Source organism: Pan troglodytes, chromosome 9 (assembly GCF_028858775.2).
Source record: "Pan troglodytes isolate AG18354 chromosome 9, NHGRI_mPanTro3-v2.0_pri, whole genome shotgun sequence".
In the NCBI taxonomy this organism is placed as follows: Eukaryota; Metazoa; Chordata; class Mammalia; order Primates; family Hominidae; genus Pan; species Pan troglodytes.
In genome coordinates this window covers 9,198,939-9,215,168 of record NC_072407.2, presented here as the reverse complement: position 1 = coordinate 9,215,168, position 16,230 = coordinate 9,198,939, and the positions used below count along the sequence as shown (strand labels likewise).

Below are 16,230 nucleotides of genomic sequence, written 5' to 3'. Positions count from 1 at the left end.
TGAACATGCCTACATAATCTAGAATAACTTCCCTATCTTAAGGTCACATGATCATCAGCCATAATTCCATCTGCAACTTAAATTCCCCTTTATCTTTGGGGTCCATTATCTTACCTGCCACATAGGTTGCTTTATTTTTTTAATTTGTTTGTTTATGCTGTACCTCACATATAGTGTCTACAGTGTTTTTTTCCTTCTCCTCTTTTTTACATGTATATAAAACTGACTTACTCATTTATATTAGAAATTCATTATCAGCAACCCTTCTCTTGATATACTATGTATTTATCCTGAGAAGATTTGTATTAATCTTTGTGTTGGTATTTATTGGTTTCTTCTAAGTTTTCTGGGAACTTTCCAAAATATAACAATTTAAAGATAATTTTCATCTTGGAGTTTTTCTGGGCCATATATAAAGTACAAGGTAAGAAATATAGCTAGGAATCTTGATGGCCCGCATTGAAAGCTTTGCTATTTAAGATCTACACAACTTTGGGCATTAATTAGGTTTTCAGTTTTACAGTTCCTTCACAGAATAGAAGTAAAGACTCTTGATTTCTTAATTCAAGTTTTTTTTTTCACATACAGAGTTTCCATTTGAATCTTTAAAAGAGTTCTAGTTTTTTAAAGAACACTTCAAATTTTATTTAATTTTCTTAAGTATATTTAATTACAGTTATTATAAGACCTATTTGAAAATAGTATTATTTGATCTCCTATGTTTATTCCTATTTAAAAAAAAACTGGTGTTATGACACATTTGTTTGATTCTTTCTCTGCTTGGTTATGCTAATGCAAGATACTTTGTGTAAAATAAATTAGAAATATTAATAATTTGAGTCCAAGGATAATGTATACAATACTATTCTGACTTAGAAGATTTAGCTTTAGATTTGCTTCTGGCAGGTGGCCATGGCCACTAACAATCTCAGATCTTAAAGCAGCATTTGAGAGCGTTTGAACCTATGTCAGTCTCTCTGTGAATGCATCTATTTCTGGCTCACTCTTAACACTTAGGGAAGTTCCCTATGAGATTACCAAATGACTGAGTAGTTTCTAGAATCTGCCCACTTCTAGTAACCATTTTAGTGCCATATTCTTTTTATTCAATTCTACAATTTTAATATTCACATAGTGCCTTTAGGCTGTTGAAAATTTACATAGCTGGAGCTTACCCACTCCCCATTGTGTATCTAAGCTCATCCAGCCAGCAGAGATAGGATCAGATTTTCCTTGATTTTCTCCCACTTGAACCTCCCTTAGGAATTCTCAGTTTGTACGGAAATTCCCTGTACCTCTGCCTGAGCAACTGACATCCCTTAGACCGACGGGTCTCTACTCCCCATATAGCATGAGTAGCTACAGTTCCCCCAGGCTTCCAGAACTCCAGGACAAATGAGAGGCTTCCTTTATCATCGGTATATAAGCTGGTAACCTTCTAGACCCCCTAGGCAGAACGAAGCCCAACTTGAGCATTCTAACCAGGAGTAAGAGTACAAAGCAATAAGCTAATGAAGGGACGGGTAAACAGACGTAGCGTACACATTTTATAAGTCTGATGGAGGGAGGAGGGCAGAGCTAGGAGGGAAAACAACTGCCATTTGTGAAGAGAAACAAGGAAAGAAAAGGTTGGCTAAAGGAAAGAGAGATTGGCTTTAGGAAGTTAGAGATAGGGGATATGGATGGGTGAGGAGAAAATGGCGAAAATTTTGTAGGAGAAAATAAAGTGTTAGTAATACAGTAATATAAAGGAAAATGTGGTGGGCTATCTCAGATAACTGGATAGAAAATGTTTAAATAGAGTGGTGAAAAAAAAAAGAGGTTTGAACTGTTACACCAAAAGAAAGAGTGAAAAAAATGCCTGTAGTTTGGTGAACAAGAGTGGCAGTGCTGTTTGATGTCAGAAAGAGTGAAGCTGTCTGGGAAGCAAGCTAAGGAATTTGGGCAAAAGAGCACAATGATGAGAAGGAAGATGTGTGGGGGCAAAACCAGATGTATACTTCTACTTCTCTTTTCCATACATAAGGAAAAATGATCCCATTATGTAACAGTCTCACAAGTGATATCATAGCAATGTTTTTCCTTTTACTCTGAGAGCGGTAGAAACAAATTATCTTGTTAGCAGAGGAATGACTTGACTTGCCAATGTTTCATTGTTGTTGCTTTGTTTTTCAAGAATTTACTACCTGCTATGAAAACATAGATTTAGGAAGAATGGCCTAAGAGTGGAAAGAATGAGATAAAAGGCTAACAAAGTATCGCAGAAAATAAATAGTGATGACAGTGCTAAAGATCAGAAGTAAATAAATTAAAGCACATTGGACATAAAAACAAGGGGACTTATTGAAGAACTTGACAGAGGTAAAAGGGTTTTAATAATGGAGAACAATGCCTAGTTTTCAGATTTGAATAACCATGCAGTAAGATTTACATTTACTGAGAAGGAAATGTTAAGGATATTATTAAGGAAAATTCTTTATTGATTGTGTGATGTTTGCTGTGCCTCTTAGATGTTCTAATATCCAGTACGTTGTCAAATATACTACTTGGGAGATCATTAGAGGAGTCAAGTATGAAGATGTACAGTGGAGTTATCAATGCATAGACAGATTTGAATGCTGCATTGCTGAATTAAAAAATCTTAGAGAAAGAATGTAGTTATATAAGAGAGATAAAATCAGATCTAAAATTTAAGGTATCCATGGCAACCTTTAGAAATCTGACTGTGAAGGAATATTCAACAAAGATTTTAAAAAGATTAGCAATATAAAAGGAAACACGAGTATGTTAGTTATATACATAGAGATTTTTATGTTATACATATAGTATGTTATATATAAACATACTCAGTATATATAGATGTAATATATACATATGAGTATGTTTATATATGTACATATAGTATATTTGAACCTTTTATTTTAAGTTCAGGGTACATGTGCAGGTGTGTCATTCATTTCTTACTGTAAGAAGTTCCACTTGTGTCTAACTAAATTGTCAAAAATACATAACAAATAAGTATACATACTTCAAAATATATATACACACATACATATATACACACATATATATATACACACACACAAACACAAACACCTACACATATTTATGCATGTGTGTATGGGTGTGTGTGTATATATATAGCTTGCTATTTAAACATGTATATATATATATGTAAACTAGTATTATATATACACTAGCGTGTATATATAAACTAGTATATATACATATGTATACACACACACACTCTTAAACAAACTATATAAATATATATACTTTGTTTCAAAGAATGGAATGATCCAGGGTCACATGCTGCTGGGAGTTGTAGTAGGATGAGACAGGGATATTTGTTTGGGTTTGGTGTCCAGAGATCAATAATTAACTTAACTAGAACTGTTTTAGTTTCAGCCAAGTGTTGGATAGGATGCTAAAATAAAGAGAGTATGGGTGAGGTGAGGACAGATTATACACACTGTTTGGCTCTTACAGCCCCTTTTCACATATTTTTTGATAATTTCAATTGATTCATCTCCCTTGAGGGGTGATACTGTTTATCTGTTTTCAGTCTTTGTTACTAGAAATATATAGATATTCTTAGTTTTAGTTCTAAGCTTATTTTTTAACTTTTATTTTAGGTTCAGGGGTACATTTGCAGGTTTGTTAATCGTTTCTGACCGTAAGAAGTTGCGCTTGTGTCTGATCAAATTGTAAACACAAAGAAAATTTTGTCACCATAAAAATAATAGTAATTTATAACACACAAGGCAACCTTTACTTGATTATCAGCAGATCAGCAGAATTGATTATCAGCAGATTTCTCAGCAGAAACCTTGTAAGCCAGGAAAGGATGGGATGATATATTCAAAGTGCTGGGGGAAAAAATGCCAAATGAGATTACTAGATTCACTCAACCCAGCCTGTCCTTTACAAATGAAAGACTTTACCCAACAAACAACATTGAGGGAATTTGTCACCACTAGACCTGTCTTACAAGAGGTGCTAACGGGAATTCATTCTGAAATGAAAGGATGCTAACTAGTACATATGAAAGTATAAATCTCACTGGTAAAGGTAAATATATATACAAATGCCGAATAATGTAATACTAAATGGTGGTGAATTAATAACTTTTAACACTAGTATAAAAGTAAAAGGAAAAAAGTATTAAGAATAACTACAACTGCAAAAAGTTGTTAATTGATGCAAATATAAAAATAAATTCTGACACCAATAACATAAAATGTGTGCACAGGTGAGTAAGTATAGGGTTCTTGTAAATTAGTATAAGATTGAAGCTTAAGTTGTTAGCTTGAAATGGAGTTATAAAATATAAGAGGTAAAATAATGAGTAAATCTGTGTTTGATTTCTTTGTTTTTCCTTTCAAAAACAATTTCTGTCTGATGATCTCTTTAATTATTCCCAATTCACATTGATTGAGGTATGGCTGTTTCAAATACTACTTTGATGTTCCAAACAAAGTAATTCAGAAGGAGCTATGTAATTCTGCACAGGTTAAAGAAGTCATATATATGTAACTTATTCAGCAGTTATTCTCAGGAAAAAAAACTCTCTTAAAAGAGGAGTTATTTTATTTCACTAACAAATTAGCTTAGTGATTTTACAGTTGTGTTTTCATTCAGAATAGATTTTAACACATAAAGAATGTTTGATGTGACATGATAGACAGGATTGGTGGCACTTATTTATCACCAAAATATTGTTGTGCCAGATATTTCTATTTTTGTATCTTCTGAAAACCATTAGTTATATTTTATGGAGTTCTGTGTATTCAAAAAACATGATGCCTGTAATTTTGTTCATTTACATATTTCTCAAGAAGATGGCTATTTTATGTACACAGACAATTTTTTTCTTGTAGTCATTTATTCTTTATTTTACCTGTTAAACATCCCACATTTTATAAAATGGGGTATAGACTTACATAGCATATGATTTACATACTTATCACTATCATTAATTTGGGTAGTAATCCCAATAATTTACGTGGCATTTCTTTCAAACTGCCAGGGTTTGTTAACCTCTCTAATCTTGAGTAAGGCATTTTTCTATGGAACAGTAAAAGCTTTCCATGGTCAGAAATGCTCTGAAAATACTCCCCCATCAAATATTACAAGCAAGGTGCATGAAGACAGATTAGATGAATTTAGGTAACTTTGAAATGATTGAGACTGGGTGCAGTGGCTCACTCCTGTAATCCTGGCATTTTGGGAGGCAGAGGTGGTCAGATCACTTGAGGCCAGGAGTTCAAGACCAGCCTGGACAACATGGGGAAACCCCGTCTCTACTAAAGATATAAAAAATTAGCCAGGTATGATGGCCCGTGCGTGTAATCCCAGTTACTCTGGAGGCTGAGGCAGGAGAATCCCTTGAACCTGGGAGGCAGAGGTTGCAGTGAGCCAAGATTGTGCCACTGCACTCCAGTCAGGGTGACAGAGTGTGACTCTGTCTCAAATAATAAAATATGAATAAATAAATAAATAACATGATTGCATTATCATAAATCTAATATTATAAGGCTCCTATTTTTTCTCACTAGTTTTTAATTAAACATTTGACATATATCTTAAGTTCCTAAAGTCATGATTGCCTCAGCTTTGAGCTAGAGATACTAACATGTGTTATTCAGATGGATGTTGTGAGTTTTGAAAAAAATGTGTATTTGTCTAACCTGTGTGTAATATTATGCACGTGTGTGTGTATTTTATCCGGTGTGAATAACACAGATAAGTCATACATTACGCTTTTGTTTCTTTCTATTTTCCTTCCATGTCAATTCGCTACTTTTATCCCTAGCTTAATTTCCCAGATCACCCATTAGAAGCATTTTAAACATCTGACAAGCCTCTTAAACTCATTGATCGCTTACATGGAAAATATGAAAAATTAATATTCTCCTTGAAGGGTGTTCTTTTTATAAATTAGAGATGATTTGCACATAACAAAGCTTTGCAAATAGTAGGCAGTACTTCAATAATTGGTAGTTGATGCTACTGTTTTCACTGTTACTCTGTATTTTATTTTACAGTAATAATGAGTAAATATTTTTAAATGGACAGTTTTAAACCTTTAAGAGATTTTTAGTATATTTTGGCATAAATTTTGATCAGTCTGTGTGTTTATTGAATAGAGAGTACCCACCCTCTGTGTTAATCCATATGTGTTATCATTCAATCAACTGGAATTAATTTCCGCCACTACATTTAAGGGCTAGGAAAACCCTACCTTGTTCAAAATTCAAAGGGGTTCTTTGGTGATGATGGTAATAATGAGAGAGAATAGCTAAAGTAAAAAGTATTCAGGCAAATCTTAGCATAATATTGGCAGTGAGGTTATATTGATAGGGTTTAGGTAGAGTAGAATGCTAGCAAAGTTGAAAGTATCACGTAGAACATTTTATTTTAATTTACTGTATAAATGCATCTAAGAATTTATCCCTGAGATGTTTGTTACTTACCTAAAGTGCTCTGTATACAGTATGTTTCAAAGTGATAGAATTTCCTGCAAAAAATCATGTGCACAAATGTATGTTTCTTATATTAAATTTTTGTCTCCGAACTGCAGAAGCCTGTGTGGTTACATGCAGATTGGGTGAGCATACATTTCTGTAGACTGTGGACTTATGCATTCACAAGCTGGATGTTCCTTCCTAATGACACCCAGTTTCACCCCTCCTCCTTCCTGTTGCTGGGGATCCCAGGACTAGAAACACTTCACATCTGGATCGGCTTTCCCTTCTGTGCTGTGTACATGATCGCACTCATAGGGAACTTCACTATTCTACTTGTGATCAAGACTGACAGCAGCCTACACCAGCCCATGTTCTACTTCCTGGCCATGTTGGCCACCATTGATGTGGGTCTCTCAACAGCTACCATCCCTAAGATGCTTGGAATCTTCTGGATCAACCTCAGAGGGATCATCTTTGAAGCCTGCCTCACCCAGATGTTTTTTATCCACAACTTCACACTTACGGAGTCAGCAGTCCTTGTGGCAATGGCTTATGACAGCTATGTGGCCATCTGCAATCCACTCCAATATAGCGCCATCCTCACCAACAAGGTTGTTTCTGTGATTGGTCTTGGTGTGTTTGTGAGGGCTTTAATTTTCGTCATTCCCTCTATACTTCTTATATTGCGGTTGCCCTTCTGGGGGAATCATGTCATTCCCCACACCTACTGTGAGCACATGGGTCTTGCTCATCTATCTTGTGCCAGCATCAAAATCAATATTATTTATGGTTTATGTGCCATTTGTAATCTAGTGTTTGACATCACAGTCATTGCCCTTTCTTATGTGCATATTCTTCGTGCTGTTTTCCGTCTTCCTACTCATGAAGCCCGACTCAAGTCCCTCAGCACATGTGGTTCACATGTGTGTGTAATCCTTGCCTTCTATACACCAGCCCTCTTTTCCTTTGTGACTCATCGCTTTGGCCGAAATGTGCCCCGCTATATCCATATACTCCTAGCCAGTCTCTATGTTGTGGTGCCACCAATGCTCAATCCTGTCATATATGGAGTCAGAACCAAGCCGATCTATAAATGTGTAAGGAAAATATTATTGCAGGAACAAGGAATGGAAAAGGAAGAGTACCTAATACATACGAGGTTCTGAATGCCATTTTATGAAATTTCAGTGAGAGAAATGTCTTGTCTTAAAAATTATATTCTAATATGTGGCTTCATTGGCTCTCTTCTGTATTTAAATACATTGAATTTCTCCATCTGCTTTTCATACCACATTTTGAGATCTGTTGCTGCATTTTTTTTTTGAGACAGAGTCTTGCTCTGTTGCCCAGGCTGGAGAGTAGTGGCATGATCTCAGCTCACTGTAACCTCTATCCCCGGGGTTCAAGTGATTCTCCTGCCTCAGCCGGCCAAGTATCTGAGACTACGGGCATGAACCACCATGCCTGGCTAATTTTTGTTTTTTAGTAGAGATGGGGTTTTACCATATTGCTGCATTCTTGTTCTCTCTATTCAATACCCTTATAATTTCATTTAAGCAGGTAATGTTATTTTTCTCTATTATTTGGAATAGCTGGTTGAAGTGTTTATATCAGATATGAATGCACCCATTTTTGCTGGGTAACTGATGTTTCATGGAGCTGCTTCTTACAATACAATTATAATAATTCTCTGAGTGTCAACTTTTATAACTGTAGGATGCTGGAGATAAAATTTTGACTATGTCACCTTCCCTTACTTTGTGGAATTTATAGAGTCTAAAGTTAATGAGCAACTTCAACTTTGAAATGTCCATACTTTTTGTTTTAATTGTTCTATATCATTACAATTTATGTTTATCTTCCCTTAAGAGACACAGCGATTTAATGGTAATGGGGTATCCTAAATGGGATGCTGGATTAGAAAAAGGACATTGGCTAAAAACTAAGAAAATCTTAATGAAGTTTGAACTTTAGCAATAAATATGTATCAATTAGCTGCTTCATTAATTTTGGAAAATAGACTACACTAATATAAGATGTTTACAATAAGGGGAATTAAATGTGGGATATATGGGAACTATCTGCAATATCCTCACGAATTACTGTTATATCTAAAATTATTCTAAAACAAAAGAGGTATTTTTCAAAATCACAATGAATAAATAGGTCCTTTGGGGAAGAACCTATTTTTAAAAAGTCTTGAGTCTCCCTGTCAATGAACTTAGTATACAAATGCATTGATTTTAATTCATACTTAATATAATTTAATAAGGTTTTATACTTTACTAAAAAATAAAAGTCCAACCATTAGCAAAACTTTCTTCTATTATGGAAGCCATCTTGGGGCAGAAAAACACCAAGATTTTAGAGTAAGAATAATAAGCTGAGAAAAAATTAGCTCTAAATTTATCTCTCATTCTTCATTTCACCATAATTCCCCCAAATATTTTTTATATCCTTGTTGAGAGAAAAATTGAAATTATCTGTCCTAGTAGAATTTTTACAATTAGAATTTAATTTCACACAACTGGATTAATTTTATTATTCGAAATAGTTGTTTCATAATGCATTTTGTTTATTTCATTCTAAACCATCTTTGACTGTATTTGTATATCTGCTTGTCTATGTTTTGTATGTCCCTTTCCAATGACACTCAATTCCTCCCATCCTGATCACTCATTACACTTTTTGTCAGCCTGTTTCCACTTCTTTTCCCTGTAACTGAAATTATAAACCAGGAGCATAATTCCTTAATGCTTTCCCCACATGTACTAACAGCAATTGATGCCTGCTGGTGAATTAATAGTTCAACCAGAAACATACATATCACAATAGCACACACACACGTGAACACACATGCAAGTTATTGTTTCTTCTTCATGATTGTATTTAATATGGCTAAATGAGCTCTAGAGATTATTAGCTACCACATATGAAAGGACAAATGTTTAAACTCACTATGTCTGAACAACAATCCTCCCAGGTTTTGATATACTGATCTCCAAAGCGGGCTGCATACAAACTCAGTCGATACACAGGATGTTAATATTTTATTTTCTTCATGTATGTATTTAAGTGACCAGTGACTCAAAAATATGCATCAATTAACCAAAGTATTAATGAGGAGACCAAATAGAGAAAACACAAAAGACATTAGACCATAAAGAGCATTCTATGTCTTATAATGACCAAACCTTTTAAAACTAGTAAAACGTACAAATTTAACAGTCTTTATAGCATTCTTGCCATTTTAGTGAAAAACCAAGTAAAGTAAATACCTCTCTTCCAATATTTGGTGGTTTGCAATTTGCTTCTGTTTAGTGCTAAATATGGGTGACAGAATACATGAGAATGAATAAATGTTGACCTGGAATTGAAAGTCATAAAAACCCAGCTCAAGAGGGGAAAAATAAGTGCTCATGTCAACAGAGAAGTTTTGTTTAGATGCTGAAGTGTGAAGGCATGAGGTGTGTTCTGAGAAATATTTTCATCCAGAAAGTGAGAGAGAAAAAGATACTAGAAAATAGGATAGTGAGTAAAGTTAAGAATAATTATAGTGGAGACTCTTCACTGTAAAACATTATTGAGTGTGTCAAATGGCTTAGAAATATCTGCTTCCTGCCAAGAACATGAAACAGTAAGAGGGGAAGGCTAGGTTAATCAAAGGGGTACTCACTGGTGTGCAACACAAAGTTGCAGAAGTGACAACCAAATGTTTTATCTCGTCAAATAAATCTTTGGTTTAATCTAAAACAGTCTCTTTATAACTTGATGGATGTTTGGACAGGTGTTATAAGATATCGTGAACAGTAAGATATTGATGTTTTTATTTACGTATGTGAGAAGTTGTGATGACAGTTTGTTTAAATTTTGCAAATGGTACAACTAATACAAGTTGTTGTTACATAAATGATTGTTAATGTTTTTGATTTCTGGCTTTTCCAAGAGAACATAAATTAGCTTAAGCTCTGGAGAATAACAAATGACTGTGCAAAAAAAAATTTTCCATTGCTTACGTATATGTTCTGGAGTATTGAGAGGTTCAATTTGGTGTACTGAATGCATTTTAAGCCTGAAATCCTTTGATGAGTGTATACATTTAACCTTCTGAAGTTGAGCCAATCATGAGTCTTGGTCCACTTAAAAAAATGTTATCCTTAAGCACGCTTATTTAATAATTAAACTTCTTAATAAAAATTTTTAAAAAGTCAGTGAAATCTATAAATTTAGCAACGTAAATAAGAAAAAAATAAATATATTGGTCAATGAATTTATGAAAAATATTTTTACAAAATTCAACACCCACACATGATAAAAACTCCCATAAAATTTCAATAGAGGGGAACTTCTTCAGCTTGAAAAAGAACAATGACGAACATAATCTACATCAAACATTATGCTTTATAGTGAAAGATAATGTATTCCCTCTAAGAAAGGCAAGGAAATGCATTCTCACCAATATTATCCATTATAGTGCTAGAAATTCTAGCCAGTGCAGTTAGTTAATAAAAAATAAACACACTGTCTTCCACAATGGTTGAACTAATTTCCACTCCCACCAACATTGTAAAAGCTTTCCTATTTCTCCACAACCTCGCCAGAATCTGTTGTTTCCTGATATTTTAATGATCACCACTCTAACTGTCGTGAGATGATATCTCATTGGGATTTTGATTTACATTTCTCTAGTGACCAGAAACAGCATTTGACTCAGCAATCCCATTACTGGGTATATATCCAAAGGATTATAAGTCATTCTGCTATGAAGACACATGCACATGTATGTTTATTGCAGCACTATTCACAATAGCAAAGACTTGGATCCAACCCAAATGCCCATCAATGATAGACTGGATAAAGAAAATGTGGCACATATACACCATGGAATACTATGCAGCCATAAAAAAGAATGAGTTCATGTCCTTTGCAGGGACATGAATGAAGCTGGAAACCATCATTCTCAGCAAACTAACACAGGAACAGAAAACCAAACACCACATATTCTCACTCATAAGTGGGAGGTGAACAATGAGAACACATGGATACAGGGAGGGGAACATCACACACCAGGGCCTGTTGGGGGGTTGGGGGAAAGGGGAGGGAGAGCATTAGGACAAGTACCTAATGCATGGGGGGCTTAAAACCTAGATGACAGGTTGATGGGTGCAGCCAACCACCATGGCACATGTATACCTAGGTAACAAACTTGCACATTCTGTACATGTATCCCAGAACTTAAATTTTTTAAAAAAAATTAAAAAAAGGATAATAAACAGAAAAAAATAAAACTCTTCCTATTTATAGTTGACAAGATTGTTCATTTAAAAAATATAAAAGATTAAAAAATTATCAAAACTATTAAATGAGTTCACCAAGACCTCAGGAGATAGAAATCAACATTCAATAAATAATTCTATTTCTATATACTAGTGATGAACTTCAGGCTTTAAAAATACAAAACCAGGGCCGGGCGCGGTGGCTCACGCCTGTAATCCCAGCACTTTGGGAGGCCGAGGCGGGTGGATCACGACGTCAGTAGATCGAGACCATCCTGGCTAACACCGTGAAATCCCTTCTCTACTAAAAATACAAAAAATTAGCCGGGCATGGTGGCAGGTTCCTGTAGTCTCAGCTATTAGGGAGGCTGAGGCAGGAGAATGGCGTGAACCTGGGAGGTGGAGCTTGCAGTGAGCTGAGATTGCGCCACTGTACTCCAGCCTGGGTGACAGAGTGAGACTCCGTCTCAAACAAACAAACAAACAAACAAACAAACAAAAAACCAGGCCAGGTGGTGCAGTGGCTCACACCTGTAATCCCAGCACTTTGGGAGGTCAAGGCAGGCAGATCCCTTGAGCTCAGGAGTTGGAGACTAGCAACATGGTGAAACTAATCATACACACAATTATTTTCTTCATAGTATTTGTTAGATAATCACAACACAATTAATAAAATTAAACAGATGGTAGCTATAATTGCAGCTGCTTTGCCAGACTAGGTCCCTCTATTCAAGAAGATAGAGACTCTAGAACTTCATGTGCAGTGATGAAATGATTGAACTTAAAACTAATTACTTTCTTATTTTGAATGTAGCTGAAATGGAGTTCAGTATACATACTATAAAGGGCGAGATTAATTATTGTGGAATTTTCAAGGTCATATGGTTTCTATTGCAATTCTATGGCCATATGGTTTTATTTAACTCTATCACTGAAATGCAAAGAGAGGCATATATAATGTAAAAGTAAGTGAGCATATCTCTGTTTCAATAAAACTACTCACAAAAGGAGGTGGTGGTCTATAGTTTGCCAATGCTGCTCTTAAAGATAAGTGGCTGTAGAAATAAAAAAAAATGTTATCAGTATAAAATGACTTTATAATATTTTATATTACAATCATGTGTGCTCAACAATGGGGATACAGCCTCAGAAATGCATCATTAGGCAACTTCATTGTTGTGTGAACATTATAGAGTGTACTTACACAAAACTAGATGGTATAGCCTACTACAGACTTAAGATACGTGGGAAAGCCTATTGCTCTTAGGCCACAAACTTGTACAGCATGTACAGTACCGACTACTGTAGGCAATTGTAAGACTGTGGTAAGTATTTGTGTCTCTGAATATGTCTAAACATTTAAAAAAGTACATTAAACATACAATATAAAAGATAAAAAGGTGGTACACCCTTATAGGACACTTCCACAAATGGAACTTGAAGAACTGGAAATTGCTCTGAGTGAGTCAGTGAGTGAAAGAATGTGAAGTGTTGAGTAAATGTGAGGGCCTAGGACATAACTGTATACTACTGTAGACTTGATAAACATTGTACATTTAGGCTATGTTAAATTTATAAAAAATAATATTTTTCTTCAATAATAAATTAACCTTACCATGCTGGATGTCCACCATTTTATATGAGATTTGTACTTGACTGAAATGTCATTTTGCAGTGCATGCCTGTATATCGTTTATATAATATTCTATATGATGTAAAACTTAATAGTAAAATTATATGATGTGTATAAAATGGCAACACTAAAAATGAAAAGGAAGAGTTAGGAATATAGTATGGTAAGGTTCTTACACTGTGCATGAGGCAGTATAGTATTTGAAAATAGACTATACTTAATTAAAGTTACATGTTGCAAATATTAAGAAAAAACTATATTAATAATGATTCAGTATTGGAGATAACAGATTCAGTTAAAAATGTTGAGTAAAACCAAGACACAGTGGAAAGTGAGGGGAAAAGAAACAAAAAACAGATCCAATAAGTAAGAAAATGCTAGAAAACTGGTAGATTTTAATCTAAACATATCAATAATCACATTAAAAATGAACAGCCTAAATACAAGAACTAACAGTTAGAGATTATTATATTGGAGAAAAAGCAAGGCCCGCTTATATGTTTTCTGTATTTAAAATGAAGACCTAGGTATCATAAATGTAGAAAAATGGAAAAAGATTTACCATAAAAAATTAACAAAGAAAAGCTAAAGAGTATATGCTGATATCAGACAAAATACGTTTCAGAACAAAACTAGTTTAAAGGGCATTGTGTAACAACAGTAGTTCAAAATATATTTTTCAAAAACTAGTAGACTTTAAAGAGATATGAAGACATCTACAAATATAAGCAATTTAACACTTCACTCTCAGTAACTGATTGAGCAAGTTGGTAGAATATCTGTAGGGAAAGAGAAGAAATAAATGACACCCATCAATCAACCTGAGCAAATTGACATTTGTAGACACTGTACCCAAACACAGAGGGGTACACATTTTACCTATTTTCCTAATAAGCTTTTTTTTTTTTTAAAAAAAATAAAAGATAAGGTACTTTTCATTTTGCATGCAGCTGTGAGAATACAGAGCGACCATATGTAGCCTTTTCCTAGTTTTCTCCCAACTGGTATCTCGCAAAGCAACATCACAGCCATGATACCAACATTGGGACACTGAAGATACAGAAGATTTACATCACCACAAGGATGTCTTAAGTTGTTTTTTACAGGCACAGTCACGTCCTTACCATGTCTGACCCACTCCCTTGGCCTTACATCCTGAAAACCACGAATCAATTATTTTTTTTCAATAATTTCATAATCTAAATAATGTTACATAAATGGAATCATACTGTATGAAAGCTTTTTTCACTCAGCATAACTATCTGAGGATTCATCCCAGTTGTGTATATCAATAATGCGTTGATGCAGTTAAACATTCATTCACTGAAGGATGGTCTGGATTGTTTCCATTGTTTGGCAATTATTAACAGAGCAACTGTAAGCATTTTGTGCAGGAATTCATGTGCACATAAGTTTTCATTTCTCTGATATGAATAGCCATGGGTGCAATTGTTGGTTCATATATTAATTACACATTTGGTTTGGAAAAGTTGTCAAACTGTTTTCCCGAAGGGCGGCTCAATTTTACATTCACACCAGCAATGTAAGAGTGATCAAGTTTCTCTACATTTTTGCCAGCATTTGCTGTTTCATCCTATATATTCTTTTTAATTTTAGTCCTTCTGATAGGTTGGTAGTGATAGCTCATGGCGGTTTTAATTTCTATTTCCCAATTTGCTAAACACAGATTTTCCACAACCTAACAATTCCACTTCTATGTATATACCCTGGAGAACTGAAAACACATGTCATGCAAAAGGTTGTATACAAACGTCCATAGAAGTATTACTCATAGTAGCCAAGCCTTGAAAATAACCGAAATGTCCATCAATTGATGACTGTATACATAAAATATAGTATAACTGTACAATTAGACATTATTCATCAATAAAAAGGAATAAAGGTCTGATGCACGCTACAATATGGTTGGGAATAGAAAACATACTGCATGATGTGTGATAGAAGTCACACATTTTACATGAGTCTTTTTATTTGAAATGTTCAGAAGAGACAAATTAATAGACCACAGAAAGTGGATTCATGGTTTTCTAGAGCTGGAAACATTATTGACTGATAAATAGGTATGATATTTCACTTCGAGGTCATGAACAAATCCTATATCAATTGCAGTGCAGCAGCGAAACTCTCTGAATATGCTAAAGTTCATTTAATTGTATATTTAAATAGGTAAAATATAGGATGTGTTAATTTTATCTCAATCAAGTTGAATTAAAAATCAAATGGTCATATTTTACAGGCTTATTTCTGGTTTTTCTAGTACCTTCAATTTATCTATGTCTCTATCCTCCTGCCACTACCACATAGGCTTGATAATTATAACAATAAAAAAGTATTAAAACAGAAAAACTGATAGTTTCACTTTATTATGTTTATTTTGAAAATTATTCCAGCTATTCCAGGTACTCTGATTTTTTTATGCTTAGGAAGTAAAAGTGCTTGATTAATTTTAATATTTTTAATTGTTTCCTTTTTTTTTGGAAAATTTTGTGGCTATGTATAGTAGGTGTATATGTTTATGGGGTACATGAGATGTTTTGATACAGGCGTTCAATGTGTGATAATCACATCATGGAAGATACAGTTTCAGAATATAAGGACCTACAGAATACCGAACATTATTTATTAAAAAAATTACAAAGCTACACTCAATAAAATGAAATATTATAACATCAAAATGTTTTCCAAAGAACAGAGAAAAAATATTTCAAAAGCATGAAAAATGTTTGGAATTATATTTTTTCATTACAGCACTGCTTGCTAGAAAAAAAAATTGAACAATTAATTTAGAAAGTGGATAGAATAAACCTTTGTCCCAAAGTTCTATAAACCT

General features: G+C 34.2%; 1 protein-coding gene across 1 annotated transcript; it reads left to right on the top strand.

Annotated features, from left to right (window-relative positions):
- Positions 1-6,658: 6,658 nt before the first annotated feature.
- On the top strand, positions 6,659-7,636 carry OR52E2 (olfactory receptor family 52 subfamily E member 2). The gene has a single exon (XM_521764.1). It carries the CDS (start codon positions 6,659-6,661, stop codon positions 7,634-7,636), a length of 978 nt encoding a protein of 325 aa, XP_521764.1.
- The last annotated feature ends 8,594 nt before the right edge of the window (positions 7,637-16,230 follow it).